Source organism: Salmo trutta, chromosome 2, assembly GCF_901001165.1.
Source record: "Salmo trutta chromosome 2, fSalTru1.1, whole genome shotgun sequence".
Classification (NCBI taxonomy): domain Eukaryota; kingdom Metazoa; phylum Chordata; class Actinopteri; order Salmoniformes; family Salmonidae; genus Salmo; species Salmo trutta.
The window spans coordinates 63548637-63565363 of NC_042958.1; the positions used below are offsets into that span (position 1 = coordinate 63548637).

The 16727-nt window shown below is 42.1% G+C and overlaps 2 protein-coding genes across 5 annotated transcripts in view; one reads left to right on the forward strand and one right to left on the reverse strand.

The window, feature by feature from the left end:
• Nucleotides 1-642, reverse strand: part of LOC115160697 (breast cancer type 1 susceptibility protein homolog) — a 39539-nt gene extending 38897 nt beyond the window's left edge. For all 3 annotated transcript variants that reach the window (XM_029710984.1, XM_029710974.1, XM_029710968.1), the window contains exon 1: nt 563-642. In XM_029710984.1, the coding sequence (XP_029566844.1) occupies nt 563-606 (44 nt within the window). In that variant the 5' untranslated portion in view covers nt 607-642. The remainder of the gene's footprint in view (nt 1-562) is intronic.
• On the forward strand, nt 8-9850 carry LOC115160708 (beclin-1). Of its 2 annotated transcripts, none has more exons than XM_029711019.1 (11): nt 8-75; nt 1055-1188; nt 1306-1370; nt 1497-1555; nt 1698-1925; nt 3051-3245; nt 3782-3928; nt 4205-4354; nt 4560-4620; nt 4876-5018; nt 8173-9850. In XM_029711019.1, the coding sequence occupies exons 2-11, from the start codon at nt 1062-1064 to the stop codon at nt 8339-8341; spliced, it is 1344 nt and encodes a 447-aa protein (XP_029566879.1). In that variant the 5' UTR covers nt 8-75; nt 1055-1061; the 3' UTR covers nt 8342-9850. The 2 variants fall into 2 exon arrangements, with proteins under 2 accessions (XP_029566879.1, XP_029566869.1); XM_029711009.1 differs by lacking the exon at nt 8-75 and adding an exon at nt 959-976.
• Nucleotides 9851-16727: the final 6877 nt, after the last annotated feature.

Consider the following 16727-nt stretch of genomic DNA (forward strand, 5'->3'; position numbering starts at 1 on the left):
TAAAGAATGACAACTTCCTTTCGCGAGCAATCTTAAAGGCGTCATATCCGTTAAAAACAACAATAAAGTCCTATGGTAAGAAAACTCTTAAAGTCATGTCAAATAAAGATATATTTTGATATACTTAAGTCTTTCTGTTGTTGCAATATAAATAAATATGAGACTTTGCTACTGACACTGTGTTGTTTTCAACCGCCGAGTTAGTACCGTATTTTAGCCAGCTAGCAACGGTTAGCTAACATTAGCCCAATCATGTTCTAAAGGAGCCTAACATTATTTCTTATAGTCCAAGGTCGGACCGTACATGTTCTGTTTAAAGGCGAATTGGCTCTGGAAGCCAGAATGTAAACGTTAATCGATGTTCAATTGTGGTACAGTTCTATAAATACCTCTACTTCCATATCACATCAAAAATAATATCACAGTTGTACATTGTTTTAACCGGTTTTAACGCAGTTGCTGCCGACAATACTTTTCAATGACAACATTGCATGGATGTATTCATTTCGTGGATTATATTGCAAAAAGTTTCTTAAACGGAATGAACTGGGATGGGACCTACCTGAATTTGTCAAAAAGAACTGAGGTTCTACTGAAGTTTTGCATCTATTTGGACTAATGATTACACCCCACGTTTGTGGCGTCCTCTTCCCTTTACATACAGGTGTTCGGAGACGCAGATAGTTTATTAACACAGATAGTCAGTCTACTGTCTGTTTTCCGTCAACAAACGCTGTAACATGGGAATATGGCCGTGTGGTAACCCTAACGCTATAATAGGTGTAGCCTTTTACCTTTTGTTTTTTGACAATTATTTCTCGCTGATATGAAGGGTATGTAGCTTATGTTTCCAAAACAATACTGCAAGCGATGCATGTTAATGTTAGGAACAAGCATCGGGGTTCTTAACAAAATTCACCCCGTCAGTAGATACTGTCGTCAATAGGCGCTAAAGTAGTTGGCGTCTATGAATGGGGTAAGCTAAACTGTGCTAGCAAAACCACCAGTCACGAGTAGTTTGCCCGCAGGCTAACACTGTTAATTCTGTTTCCAGTGTTGCTATGGAGGGCTCCAAGTCCTCTAGTACCACCATGCAGGTCAGCTTCGTGTGTCAGCGCTGCAGTCAGCCTCTAAAGCTGGATACATCCTTCAATGTGCTCGACCGTGTCACCATCCAGGAACTTATTGGTATGTTTACCCGAGTGTATGTTTGAGAGCGTGGGTGTGTGCACATGCTTTGGAGAGAGCTACAGAGGAAGAGACGGAGATCAGCGTTGTGAGTCTGTGTGTCTTCTGTCCCATCAGCTCCTCTGGTCACAGTGACACCAAGCAAGCAGACAGAAAGCAATGAGGCGGAAAGTGCTCCAGAGGTGAGACACTGGGTTGGTTCAATCCAATGGAAAGATGGTTTTGAAACCAGGTTTCACAGCAATATCCTTAATAGAAATTGAGTTTAGAACACCTGAAAGGATTCTGATTTTCCTCTCTTCCTCCAGGAAACCTTTGTGGAAACAAAGCAAGATGGAGTCGCAAGAAAATACATCCCTCCTGCAAGGTAGCATCATGTCTAACTTACTACCTTCCAATCTGCTTGGCCTACACAGTGTAATGCCCTGCTCGCAACTTGAACTATCATACCCTCTAGGTCTAGGATGATGCCTACATAGTTTCGTGTGTGTTTGTGTGCGCGTGCATAGGATGATGTCCACAGAGAGCGCCAACAGCTTCACTCTGATTGGAGAAGCGTCGGACGGAGGCACCATGGAGAACCTCAGTCGGAGGCTGAAGGTGACCAGCGATCTGTTTGACATCATGTCGGGCCAGACCGACGTAGACCACCCGCTGTGCGAGGAGTGTACAGACACCCTGCTAGACCACCTGGACACGCAGCTCAACATCACAGAGAACGAGTGCCAGAACTACAAGTGAGTAGTCATACACTGCAACTACACTAACATTACAGAACTAGTGGGTAGTCAAAGTGTACTACACTATGTAACACACAGCAGGATTTGCCCTAGAAATATTTTCTTAGGCAGGGAGACCCACTCGGACTTAGTTTACACCAATATTTTGTTGCCTGGAGCAATATTGTGTGTCAAAAGAGGATCACTTATTTGCATGCATGAATCATTTGTGTGGATATGAGCGTGTTTTTGATGCCTGTGTATGTGTAGGGCAATTTTGTTGTTCACGTTCGATTGACGTGCGCGCATCCCGGTGTGGTGACACTGATGGTTTCTTAGAACTGGTGGCTTGATAGGTGGCAGGTAGCCCCGTGGTTAGAGCGTTGGGCCAGTAACCGAAAGGTTGCTGGATTGAATCCCCGAGCTTTCCCTGAGCAAGGCAGTTAACCCACTGTTCCCCTGGTGCCGAGAGACGTGGATGTCGATTATGGTAGCCCCCCCCCACACCTCTCTGATTCACATTTCAGTTGAACGCATTCAGTTGACTAGGTATCCCCCTTTCCCTTCTACGGCTGTGGCTAGCTAGATTGAGAATTTACTTAGCAGGTTATTATAATTTACGTAGCAGGTTAGGAGAATTATGTTAATTAAAGGGTTAGGCTAAAATGCTGTACTCCCATCTAGCCACAACCGTAGAAGCCATCAATCCAGAGAAACCATCAGATGGCTAACGTTGAAGTAGGGACCTTGACAAACTTAACAGTGAGTGAGTGAAAACACAGAAGACCGAGGGCTATAGCTATGTAAAACAAGTTCTTATTCTTCTGGCTTTATCCAGCTCTATTTGGGATATTTTATCTTGCCTCGCTGGCTTGCTAGGTGATCGATCCTCTGACATCTGCGACGTTGTGGACGATAACATCTGAATTCGCGTTCGTTAACTTACACGTGCTGCATTTTGAAGTTGCATGTGCTTGTATCCACTGCTAGGTAAACAGAGGTTTCTGATTACGAACTGTGCACGCAACTTTACATGACACGCCCGGGAACTATGTGTGTTTTGTGTTTTTTATGTGTCTTTTTCCTTGTCAGTGCGCGTGTGTGTGTTTTCCTTGTCTGACTACGGTGTGTGTCCTCTACTAGGAACTGCCTGGAGCTGCTGTCCCAGCTGAAGGAGGAGGAGGAGGACAGCCTGTTGCTGGAGCTCCAGAAACTGGGCGAGGAGGAGTCGTCACTGGTGGGGGAGCTGGAGGCGGTGGAAGAGCAGAGGGCTGCCGTGGCCGAGGACCTGGTCCAGGGACGCAGCCACTCCCAGCAGCTAGACACTGAGGAACTGCAGTGAGTAATGGCTGTCTGTCCTCCACCTCCTGAGGAATTTTGGCTGTTGTATTTCTAAGTTCAAAGCACTTTGGCTGTGGCGGCTGTCATCCTGTCTCACACGGGTTAGAGTGTAAAATGAGCTTTGGAAGTCCGCTGTCTCAACATTATGCACTTAGTAAAGAAATGAATGGGACACCGGTCACCCTACTTGGAACTCAAATTTTGAGACTGTATAACGCAGGGTTTCCAAAACTTGGGGGTGCTCGTTTTGGTTTTTGGCCTAGCGCTACACAGCCTAATCAACTAATCATCAAGCTTTGACAATTTGAATCAACCGTGTAGTGTTATGGCAAACTCCAAAACGTGCACCTCTTGGGAACCTGAGGACCGAGTTTGGGAAACGCTGGTATATTGCAAGACAGGAGAATGGGATGAGGAAAAAGAGGGAGACACCAAATCAACACCTACTCCTATGCACAATATAATTCAATTTCACAAATGAATCCCTTATCCTCCCCTGGCCTGTGTGAGTGATGTGTGTCTGTGTGCTCCAGGTACCAGAAGGAGTACAGTGAGTTCAAGCGGCAGCAGCTGGAGCTGGATGACGAGCTGAAGAGTGTGGACAACCAGATGCGATACTGCCAGATCCAACTGGACCGCCTGAAGAAGACCAACGTCTTCAACGCCACCTTCCACATCTGGTAAGGACACATACTCCGACGCATTACAGACGCTTATACATGCACTAAAATACACAGACGTGCACAAACGAACACACGCATGAATTATTGACCCAATGTATGTCAGTTTAGCGACTTAATCTCTGTTTGAAGTGGTGGCGTTTGCACGCTTGCGTTTAGAATGAACGGCTGCCTCTTGTCTCTCACCCCTCATCTTGTCTTCACATAGAATTTTGAACGGCATCTTTTACATTGATAGGTTTTAGTGTTTATAATAACTTTGTCTCTGGTCCCCAGGCACAGTGGCCAGTTTGGCACCATCAATAACTTCCGTCTGGGCCGACTACCCAGTGTCCCCGTCGAGTGGAACGAGATCAACGCCGCCTGGGGTCAGACCGTGCTACTGCTCCACGCCCTCGCCAACAAGATGGGGCTACGCTTCCAGAGGTTAGACATGACACGCACACAAGGAGAACCTCTCTCTATAGACACCCTTCTACGCCATGTAATATGTTAAATTGCCAAAGAAGTAACTGTATTTTAATCAGATATTTTATCATATCCAAATAAACATGATACATTGTACAATATGTCATTTAAAATATCTTGCTGGATTTCTTGAACCTCTCTCTCTCTCTCTCTCTCTCTATAGATACCGCCTGGTCCCATATGGAAACCACTCGTACCTGGAGTCACTTACAGACAAGTCCAAGGTAATGCTTGTTACCAGTAAGTGAGGTCTCACACTAAAAGGCACAGGAGCACACTTTCTGCTGGCGACTATATGGAGACAAGCTATATATATATATATATATGAGCTGTGGGGGGGGGGGGGGAAATAGTGAACTATCCTTTTTAATATTATTTTGCAATACTCATTAGACTGGCCCAAGCCAACCCCACCCCAGTGAATAGGCCATGTTGTATATGGTACATTCCACTCGCTCTCTCTCTTCTTGTGTGTGTAGGAGCTACCACTGTATTGTTCAGGGGGCCTGCGCTTCTTCTGGGACAACAAGTTTGACCATGCCATGGTGGCCTTCCTGGACTGTGTGCAGCAGTTCAAGGAGGAGGTGGAGAAGGGAGACACGGGATTCTGCCTTCCCTACAGGTCAGTCAACTAGTCTAGCAGACATCATCGAATTGTAATCATCTATGGATTATGCCGAGAGTCCAAGGATTAAGCTGTCAAAAGCTGACCAACTTCAGTTATTTGTGTAACACTAAAATAATTAGTTCCTTTCTTCATTTTTCCAATTCATGAAAAAAATCACTCCTTTTAATATTCAGATTTGACAAATGCGTTCCCTTGTTTCTTAATATTTCATTTATTCTATTTTCCTGCACTAGTAACACATCTGACAGAATGATTTAGATGAGTGTTTGGATTTGATTTTATTGAGGTATTTTATACAGGTGTTTCTGTAGATTTGAGGAACTGCTGAACACTGTTGGTTTAGATGTTTCTGGATACAATACTGCCTCCTAGTAGTACTGCCTCTTATTGGAACCCTCACAGATTCCAAGGTAGAAGTCCTCATTTGGGCAGCAGGTGGTTTAGCAGTCACTGTATGTCTGTCTGTTCAATCCAAAATACAAAAGAGTGACAGACTCAGGTCCCTTGGTGCATCACACCACGGATCGCTTCACGTAGCCAGCCAGTACAGTGCCTTTGAGACGGTGCATGGTGGAGTCATAGACCCCCCGTCTAGAGCTCTTGGAGGAGAGCTTGGCACAGATCTCGCTGTGTTTCTCCAGGCGACTAGGATCAAAGCACCGGCCGCAGTGCTCACACTGCTTCAGCTTGGAGTTGGCTGCACTCATCCCAAATCGACGTTTCAACACCACCTGAATGAATGGATGTTATCAGATAGGCCAAATAATGGGCAGCTGGGCAACAAAGACAAGATATACAATATGTACAAACCAGATGAGGCTGGTGGGAGGAGCTCATTATAATGGGCTCATTGTAATGGCTGGAATGGAATTAAAGGAACGGTATCACACACATCAATCACATGGAAACCACGTTTTATTCCGATCAATTCATTTAATTCCAGCCATTACAACGATCCTATCCTCCTATAACTCCTCCCATCAGCCTCCTCTGATACAAACACACGTGATCACCAACACTACACTAGATCAGCAGTTAGCATGGCTTTGGAATGTCAAGCTACTTTACCTGTCTGTCCTCCTTTTTCTCTTCCATGTTCAAACCCTTCTTGACTTCCTTTGGCTTCCTCACAGTGTATCTTGTGGCTGTCTGCTTTGGCTTACTTGCCACACTGCTTTCTTCTCCATTTCTCCTCACCTCTTTAATCCTTTCTTCCTCTTCTTCCTCTTCTTCGTTATCTCTTATCATCTCCCATAGGTCAGAATCCACCTTCATCAGGCAGATCTCCTGGATGAACTTCTCCACCTTTTTTCTCAACCGCACTTTCGCGTTTTTCTCCTCCAAAGCCTGAGCATCCATCTTGGCCCCACTCTTAATCAGTTTCAGTTCTTGGGTGACACTGATCAGCTTGGCCTTCATATATGCCATCACCTGCTCAGCCTCTGAGTTAAAGACGTCCCATACCATCTCATCGGGGCACGGCGGTAGATCCTGTACAGTTAGGGTCTGAGTCTTGAACTGAACGTGTTTCTTCACAACCTGCCTTCTGTACTTTGAAGCAGCAGGACGAGGGATGCCCTCTGGTCTGACTGGCTGCAATGGCTTCTTCTTGGCATCATTGTTTGGCACAGTGACTCTGGCTCTTATGGGAGGCAGTGGCATCTTGGCGTCCATATTGGCTCCATGGACTGCCTTCAATGGCTTGGTACTATGGAGGTAGATGTCTTTCACCACACAGGTTTGATCCCTCTTGGTACGGATGGGTTGCAGTGGCTTCCGGATGGAAGGAACAGTAGCCTTCCCTGACTGCTGAGGTGTTGGAGCTACATGCAGTCCTTGACTCTTCCCATTGCAGATGGACCTCTTCTTCTGCAGTACTGGGATTCTGGAGGGAGGATGTGGTTTCTTTTCCACAGCCTTCAAACTGGCAAGTCGCTGCAGTGCACCCTTTCTTTCTTCAGTCAACTCCAGTACTGGGATTCTGGAGGTGTTTAAACTGTTTTGTTTGATCGCCGGAAGCTTCTCAGTGGCCTTGGGTTGAGATGGCAGGGCAGGCTGAACAGAGTTGCTACTGGCAGCTCCAAGGTTCCCTGGTAAAGCATTATGTTCCTGTAGCGGCTGCAAGAATCTCCTCATCATCAAGGAGGTTGACAGTTATATTTTTCTAACCTCGTTCTGCAACTAAGTTTTCGTCTAGTAGCACTTTCTATATTTTATGGTGATCTACTGTGTTAACTATATCTCAGGAGGAATCTGCTTGATTGTCTTGGATACTAGTGTTCTATTTTCAGCAGTCAGACACCAGAATGTTCAAACAGAACATTTGGAATTTATTGATCAGTTGTGACATCATAATTGGTTCACAAATAATGAGACTTCTAGAATCTCACACTTATGGTTATGTGATGTCATAATAGACCATAATATACAGCCCAAAATGGTGAATGTGACCTACCTGTGTTGAACTGCTTGCCCTCACCTCATATTTAAACATGCCACTTTTGTTTGAGGTGAAACATATTACTGAACTCTCAATTGTCAATTTAAAGACATTTTGCCAATTTATTCAGTACTAAATTTAGCTAACATAGTTAATTCAGAGATTCTTACCTTTGCCTCGGCAGTCTCGTCCAGATCATCATGGCATTTGTAGTTCTTTATGATAGCCACATTAGCAGCCAATTAGCATTTCATTTTTGGGGGCTAAATACCGGCAAATATATTGATAAGTCACCTTGTCCTACAGATATTTACACGTCACACAAGGGTAAGCCTACATGAAACGCATCCCTAATTTTAAGTGTTTCCAAAATTTCTATGGGGAAAAACCGATGGTGAAAAAACAGTTGGAACCATTCTTGTTTGACCGCTATGTTTTATGGGTATTATGACACATACTGTGGTACTCTATTGTACTTACAGAAATAACTGGAGTTGGTCAGCTTTTGACAGCTTAATCCTTTGCCTCCAACTAGTCACTAGCATGAGACATCTGCAGATGATTTTGTCTTAGCGTCCTGGCCTTAGATTTTTTTTTTTAAATGTGGTGTTAGCAGCTGTAGATGTCTCACCAGTTTCTTTCATACCCTTCAAGAAATAAACACTTGGGGGTTTGAGTTTTAATGCACCTTTTTCTGTTATGGGTCAGGATGGATGTCGAGAAGGGCAAGATTGAGGACACAGGAGGCAGTGGCGGCTCCTACTCCATCAAGACCCAGTTCAACTCAGAGGAGCAGTGGACCAAGGCGCTCAAATTCATGTTGACCAACCTCAAGTGGGGCCTGGCGTGGGTGTCGTCTCAGTTTTACAACCGATAGATGAGGACTCACCCTGGGTGTGCCCATTGACCCTTCTAAAACCACCATTTCGTCACAATGTGTGACTCTCAAAAGTTCTTATACAATGCTCTCCTTGCTTCCCTATGATGTTTTGAGAGGGTAGGGAGAAGACTGGAGGAAGGACTTTTGAGATTCACCACTGGTGTGTGTTCAAATTCAATAAGTCTTGTTTCCTTGTTTGATTTCTATATTGACCGTTTGAAAGGAAAAGATTAAAAACGGTTAAATTATACACATTGAAGTCCACCTAGACTCGTAGGTGTTATGAAGGGAGATATCTGAGACTTTTGGAGCACATTCCAGGATTGAGTCCTAATAGTAACTAAGTGGCTTCTGGTTGTGTCTTTTCCTTCATATGCACATATCTTATGACACTGGATAGGTGAAAGCTGTTGTTTCCAATTGACCTGTTCAATTCTTAAAGATCAGTACACATGAAGGGAAGGAGAGAAGGACACGTTGAACTACTGAGATGCAGCACTGGAATGGGTTCTTATGTATCACATGCTTCTTACTTTGCTCCAGAAGCAAAACTGGAGAGTCACGAATCTGGTTTTCTGCCTATTTTTATTCAATTGGTTTGTGGTTCAACTACACTCTAGCCACAGAATAATGTACATTTATGTTTTAATAGTTTTTCTTTTACTGTGCTGACAAGGTAAATATGGTTTAAGTTCACCATGCATTGGAACAGCATTGGAACGTTTGCCTTGTCTGTTCTGTCTCCCCACTCGCAGGGCGCACCAAGTGTCTACCGAAAGCTTTGGCGTCAAGATTATGCTGTGCTTTTGTTCATTGGCAAATTCAACAAGGCAATCCTTTTACTACAAGTGACTTCTTGGTGTGGATATAAATGTAGACAAGGAGGCTTGTGGCAGTATTTAATGCCCATATCACTGTATGATTTGGTTTTTCAGGTTCATTACACATATGAACATTCCAATAATGAACCCACACAGAACGTCTTATGTAAAAGGATATTTCCAATTCTAACATTTGTATAAAAAAAGGTCATCAAATTGTATAGATGATAGACTGATTGATTTATTGATTACGTAAGTATTCAACCTCCTGAGTCAATACATGTTAATATCACCTTTGGCAGCGATTACAGCTGAGAGTCTTTCTGGGTAAATCTCTAAATGCTTTGCACTCCAGGATTGCATGTTAGTCTTCAAGCTCTGTCAAGTTGGTTGTTGATCATTGCTACAAAGCCATTTAAGTCTTGCCATAGAATTTTAAGTCAAAACTAACTGGGGCGCTCTGGAACATTCAATGTCGTCTTGGTAAGCAGCTCCAGTGTGTATTTGGCCTTGGGTTTTAGGTTATCGTCCTGCTAAAAGTTGAATATCTCCCAGTGTCTGTAAAGCAGACTGAACCAGGTTTTCTTCTTGGACTTTGCCTGTGCTTAGAGCTATTCTGTTTATTTTCTTCATAAACATCTGTCGATGACAGGCATGTAGCCACCACCATGCTTGAAAATTTGAAGAGTGGTACTCAGTTATTTGTTGTTGGATTTGCTCCAAATATAACGCTTTGTATTCAGGACATAAAGTCAATTTTATTGCCACATTTTTTGCAGTATTACTTGTGACTTATTGCAAACAGGATGCATGTTTTGGAATATTTTTATTCTGTACAAACTTCCTTTTCACTATGTCATTTAGGTTAGTATTGTGGAGTAACTACAATGTAGTTGATGCATCCTCAGTTTTCTATCACAGCCTGAACTGTTTTAAAGTCACCATTGGCCTCAGTGAAATCCCCGAGCGGTTTCCTTCCTCTCCGGCAACTGAATTAGGAAGGACGCCTATATATTGGTACTGACTTGGTATATTGATACACCATCCAAAGTGTAATTAATAACTTAACCATGCTCAAAGGGATATTCAATGCCTGTTTGTTTTTTTACCCACCAACCAATAGGTGCACTTCTTTGCGAGGCATGGGAAAACCTCCCTGGTCTTTGGTTGAATCTGTGTTTGAAATTCACTGCTCATCTGAGGGACCTTACAATTGTCTGTATGTGTCGGGTACAGAGATGAGATAGTAATTCAAAAATCCTGTTAAACACTTATCAGGTGAGTCCATGCAATTTGTGACTTGTTAAGCACATTTCTACTCCTGAACTTCATGCTTGCCATAACAAAGGAATTGAAACTATTTACACAATACTTTAATTCATTATTGTAAAAATCTCTATAAACATAATTCCACTTTCACATTATGGGGGATTGTGTGTAGGCCAGTGAAACTCAATTTAATCCATACAACAAAATGTGGAAAAAGTCAAGTGGTGTGAATACTTTCTGAAGGCACTTTTAGATTGGCTCTTCAGGCAGTCATTGTGTTGCTAGCCTTGTACGTAGCATGTAGCTAGCTCTGTATGGCTGTGTATATTTGAGTATTACCAGTTAGGCTATTCTGCTTTTCTCTGGTAAACAACACACCTATGCTCAAACGTGAAATCATGTTTCACAATATACTAAAATAACTTTGCTATTATTTAAGTCATGTTGGAATTTAGAATGTTACACTGCACAATTTGCAATGAATGAGAATTATCTTTGACGTAACTCCTTGCTAACGAACCACAAAGTTATACCAAAAGTCGGTTAAATGGTTTATATGCATTTCTATTAAGTCTCTCCCTCTCCATTTTGGGGGAAAGCCTCATGAAAAAAAGATGGACAACCATCCAAATAACAAAGTAAACTCCCAGTCCAATATCCAAGAAAATATTTAAATCTGATCAAATCAGTTAAAAGTGATGATCCTAGTGAAAATTATTTCTTTCTTTCACTTGACAGTTAGACGTGTGTAAAACGTAACATTTTTGTATCAGCCAGGCATGCCTTCAACTTTGGTCATCAAAAATAGAAACTCCCCCTTCATTTGTGCCCTTCAAAAAGAGGGAGGGGGGCAATTGATTCTATTATTGGGAAATATATAGAGTTCAACTTATGATACAACTCAAGCAATAATTTATAAAAAAGCCTTTCTCTCAAAATATCAAATGGAATGGATACGTAAGAAAATGGTGCCGACAGATAGGGCTGCAATGCTTCTAGCTTACAAGCATTTCACTACACCCGCAATAACATCTGCTAAACACATATATGTGACAAATACAATTTGATTTGAGCTGTTTGGTTTTCCCGAAAACAGGTATGCACACACACAACATACTGTGACTTCAGTCCGTTTTCCTATGACCCTGTGATGCAGCCCACTGGACAGGCCAAGCAAGGTCTTTCTCTTCATTGTGGCAGGGGTGTGTACATGTACAGCCATTGGGTCTTACAGACAAGCCATAGACTGGCACTGCCCCTTCATGTCTTAGGAGGGGTGAGGATAGGGAGGGCACGTCAGATATTCCTCCTCCATCCTTTAGTCTGTTTTTACCCCCTCCATCCTCCTTCCCCCATCCCCCTATCTAGAAGGGAGGGCGTTTGAGTAATGTGGCCCCCACAGGGTCCCTCTGGGATGGTGTTGGGCGCCTCAGTTCGAGGCACTGCTGTGTATGCGCTGGAGGTGGAGGGCGTGGAGCCCGATGCCAACGGCCCAGGACCGGTGGCCAGGGCCTTGCGGAAGGGGGGCATGAGGAAGGGTTCTTGGGCCAGCTGCAGCACGTCGATGCGCTCCTCCTTGTGGTGGGCGAGGTAAAGGCGGATGAAGGCCTGACGGAGAGAGAGATAAAGGCACCGAAGTGAGATGTTTATTTGTTTTTTAGGGGGTAGATCAGCTTTAATATCGCATATAGATTGTGGCTTCCATCAATGTAATTGTCTGCATCATTTCCAATCCCCCAATAGACAGATAGATAGGTAGATACACACACACAGAACCAGATAAACATTTGGACACACTACTCATGTAATGTACAGATACCCACAAAAACTCCTTAAGTAGTACTTTAAAGTAGTTTTACTTAACTACTTTACACCACTGCTGGAGAGGAAGTAAACTGCTCAGGAATTTCACCATGAGGCCAATGGTGACTTTAAAACAGTTACAGAGTTGAATGGCTGTGATGGAGGATGGATCAACAACATTGTAGTTACTCCACAATACTAACCTAATTGACAGAGTGAAAAGAAGGAAGACAGTACAGAATAAAAAATATTCCAGAACATGCATCCTGTTTGCAACAAGGCACTGAAGTAATACTGCAAAAAATGTGGCAAAGCAATTAACTTTTTGTCCCTAATACAAGCGTTATATTTGGGCAAATCCAATACAGCACATTACTGAGTACCACGCTCCATATTTTCAAGCATAGTGGTGGCTGCATCATGTTATGGGTATGCTTGTAATAGTTAAGGACTGGGGAGTTTTTCAGGATAAAAAAGAAAGGGAATGGAGCTAAGCACAGGCAAAATCCTAGAGAAAAACCTGGTTCCGTTAGACACTGGGAGATTAATTCGCCTTTCAGCAGGACAATAACCTACAACACAAGGCCAAATCTATACTGGAGTTGCTTATGTAACAATTGCTAAACACTCTAAACACTATGTTTAAGCTTAAACTCTATTGGACCAGTTAGGTTCACTACTGGAGCAGTAGGGAGAAATGAAAACCACATAACTGAATAATTTAGAAAAATAATGCCGGCGTGTATTTTGTAAATAAAAATACTTAGAAAAAAAATTAATCACCTTGAGGAAATATTGATATGTGAAATTTGTACAATGAGCTCAATATGAATGAAATACATCAACAGTACAATAGACTTAGATACCGGCCAAATATCCTGCCTATAGTTTACTAGGGTGCACCCAACTCTATCTTAATCTGAGGGTCTCTCAGATTTCAATGGTCAAAGTTCAATAGCAATACAATAAACATGAATCCACAGAAAAACACAACCCAATTCACAAATACTGACTTATAAACCACTATGACATGGGTCAAATAAAAATAAAGAATAAAATAAATATATGGCAAGACTTCACAATGGTTGTCTATCAATGATCAACAATCAATTTGACAGCTTGAAGATTTTTTTTTATAATAATGGGCAAATATCGTACAATCGAGGTGTACAAAACACTGAGAGGCTTACCCAGAAAGACCCACAGCTGTAATTGCTGCCAAAGGGGATTATAACATGTATTGACTTAGGGGTGTGAATACTTATGTAAATTAGATATTGTATATTTTATTTTCAATAAATGTGCAAAAATTTCAAAAAAACATGTTTTCACATTATCATTATGGGGTCTTATGTGTAGATGAGTGAGAAAAAAATATATTTAATCCATTTTGAATTCAGGCTGTAACACAACAAAATGTGAATTGAGTCAAGTGGTATGAATACATTCTGAAGGCACTGTATCTGCACATATCTGACATAGCACAACATTTTCAGGGACACTTTGGGCTTGTGAGGGCTATATTCAGAACTACTGGCAAAAAACTATACAACAGTACAGAAGAATCATTTGTTAAACTATTTTTTTCTCCAAAAAATCTATTTTATCAATTAAATAATGGTTCTTATTCATGTACAACAACAAATCAAAATACCCAAAAATGACTTAAAACATACATTTTAAATGCAATATATTTTTATTACTATTCTAAAGTAATTATATTCATTTACAAACAGAAAAAATAAGTCTTCAAAGGTGGCAGTCTCCATGTGATCTCATTTGGTGATTCAATATCTGCTGCTTTTATTCAATGTCACTTGGTTTAAGAAGTAGTCCTCGGTCTTAATCGACACAAACCTCAGTGAGTCCGGAATGTGTGTAGCAGGGCTTCTCGGTTGCCTCGTAGTTGGATGCCTCAGTATTGTGAGATACAACTTCGGCTAGCTTGGTGTCGAATGGGTTCAATGCCACCTGGATGGCAGGCTCAGAGTCAGGCACAAGAAAGTTCTCTGGGATGCTAGGCAGAGGTGGCTCACACTCTCTCAGGCTGACGGCACTCTTTCCGGGTCTCTTTACCGTTTCAGATTTGTCCTTGGTGGAGGTTGACTCCTTTGACTTGTGCAACTCTTTTGCCGAATTGTCAGAAATGTGGGCACACTGTGGTGTGGATGATGCCTGTTTCAAACCAAAGTGTGAAGATATGCTCTCCCGAACTCTGGACACCAGTGTCTGTGGTTCATCGGTGGCTGGTTGTCTTTTCTTCAGCCTGGCAGCGGCCATAGCATCAGATCTCCTTCTAGCCTCCTTGGAGATTCTCACAGCATCATAGAGAACCACTATTACGATGAAGCCATAGAAAAAGATCCCCAAAATCAGGTTCACCTTCACAAGTGGCTCGGAGTAAGAAGGGTCGGTCAATATGTTGACTCTGGGTTTGATCTTCAGGGTGCTCTTCTGAGCTTTTGGAGCTGAAGCCTGAACATTTTCTTTGAAGACGTCATCGTCACCATGTAATGCTGTTTGCTTGTAAGCCAGTAGATAAGGAATAAGTTTCTCCACAATCTTCTGGGGGACTTTAGCTTTACCTGTGAAAGTATCATCTTTCACCCTCTCAAGTTGTTCCAGCATCTGGTCCACTTGCACCATTTTGGTCAGTTTTGCAACATTGGGGATGTCCTGAACAGGGTGGTCCTTCACTGGCATCAAAGGCTTGTGCTCTGGAACAGAAATCAGGGGCTCCACAAGCTCCGAGGGGTACTTGGCAATTTTTGAGGAATATCCTTTTGTCAACTGGCCCACATTACCTGGAGAAGAATCGTCTTTCACCCGTAAACTCTCAAGTTGTTCCAGCAATGTCTTAAAATTGGTCTCTTTTGTAGCGTCAGGGTTGTTCCGAACAGAGTGGTCCTTCACTGGCATCAAAGTCTTCTGGTCCGAAGACGAAGAAGCCAACACATTTGTAGCAGCAGGCGATAGGAGACAGAAAATAACAGCCAAAAAGAACATCTTCATGTTGCACAGCCCACCTTTCTGGGCGAGCTGTGCCATTTTGATGAAAGAAATTGTCTTTCAAAAGTAGGCAGTACAAATTACAAGTCAAACTACTAACTGGTCAGCTGTGCTTTGTAAAAGTGATTTGGGTTTACTGTTCACTGTCAAAGATACATAAGATATGGACCCAACATGATGTAATAGAAGAGTCGATTATGACATCAAGAGTTCCAGAATGTTGACAGTGGACAATCAACAACTCTGTAACCTGCTCTTCATTTTATTCATTAATTCAGATAATTAATGAATCTGTAAGGTCCCTCAGTCGAGCAGTGAATTTCAAGCACAAATTCAAGCACAAAGACCAGGGAGGGTTCCAATGCCTCGCAAAGAAGGGCACCTATTGTTAGATGGGTAAAAATAGGAAAAGCAGACATTGAATATTCCTTTGAGCATGGTGAAGTTATTAATGACACTTTAGATGGTGTATCAATACACCGTCACTACAAAATACAGGCGTCATTCCTAACTTAGTTGCTGGAGAGCAGTGTGGGAAAAGTACTGAAACGTCATACTTGAGTAAAAGTAAAGATACCTTAATAGAAAATGACTCAAGTAAACTGAAAGTCACCCAGTAAAATACTACATGAGCAAAAGTCTAAAAGTATTTGGTTTAAAATATACTTAAGTTTCAAAAGTAAAAGTATTAATAATTTCAAATTCCTTATATTATGCAAACCAGCCAGCACAATTTATATTTTATTGTTTTATTTACGGATAGCCAGGAGCACACTACAACACTCTGACATTAATTTACAAACAAAGCATTTGTGTTTAGTGAGTCCGCTAGATCAGAGGCTGTAGGGATGACCAGGGATGTTCTCTTGATAAGTGCGTGAATTGGACCATTTTCCTGACAAAATGTAAGTAGTACTTTTGGCTGTCAGGGAAAATGTATGGCGTAAAAAGTACATTATTTTCTTTAGGAATGTAGTGAAGTAAAAGTAAAAGTTTCAAAAATATCAATAGTAGTGACCATTGACCTCATGGTGAAATCCTTGAGCGTTTTCCTTCCTCTCCGGCAACTGAGTTAGGAAGGACACCAATGTCTTGGTACTGACTGGGTATATTGATACACCATCCAAAGTGTAATTATCAACTTCACCATGCTCAAAGGGATATTCAACGTATGTTTGTTTTGTTACCCACCTACCAATAGGTGCACTGCTTTGCGAGGCTTGGGAAAACCTCCCTGGTGTTTGTGGTTGAATCTGTGTTTGAAATTCACTGCTCATCTGAGGGACCTTACAATTATCTGTATGGGCCGGGTACAGAGATGAGGTCGTAATTCAAAAATCCTGTTAAACACTTATCAGATGAGTCCATGCAATTTGTGACTTGTTAAGCACATTTTTACTCCTGAACATCATGCTTGCCATAACAAAGGGATTGAATACGTATTTACACAATACTTTCAATTCATTAATTTGTAAAAATCT

What these genes read in the sequence shown, in the direction of transcription:
- LOC115160708 (XM_029711009.1), top strand. An exon ending in AAATACATCCCTCCTGCAAG is followed by an intron (nt 1,556 to 1,697) that starts GTAGCATCATGT and finishes GCGCGTGCATAG; the next exon opens with GATGATGTCCACAGAGAGCG. An exon ending in CTAGACACTGAGGAACTGCA is followed by an intron (nt 3,246 to 3,781) that starts GTGAGTAATGGC and finishes TGTGTGCTCCAG; the next exon opens with GTACCAGAAGGAGTACAGTG.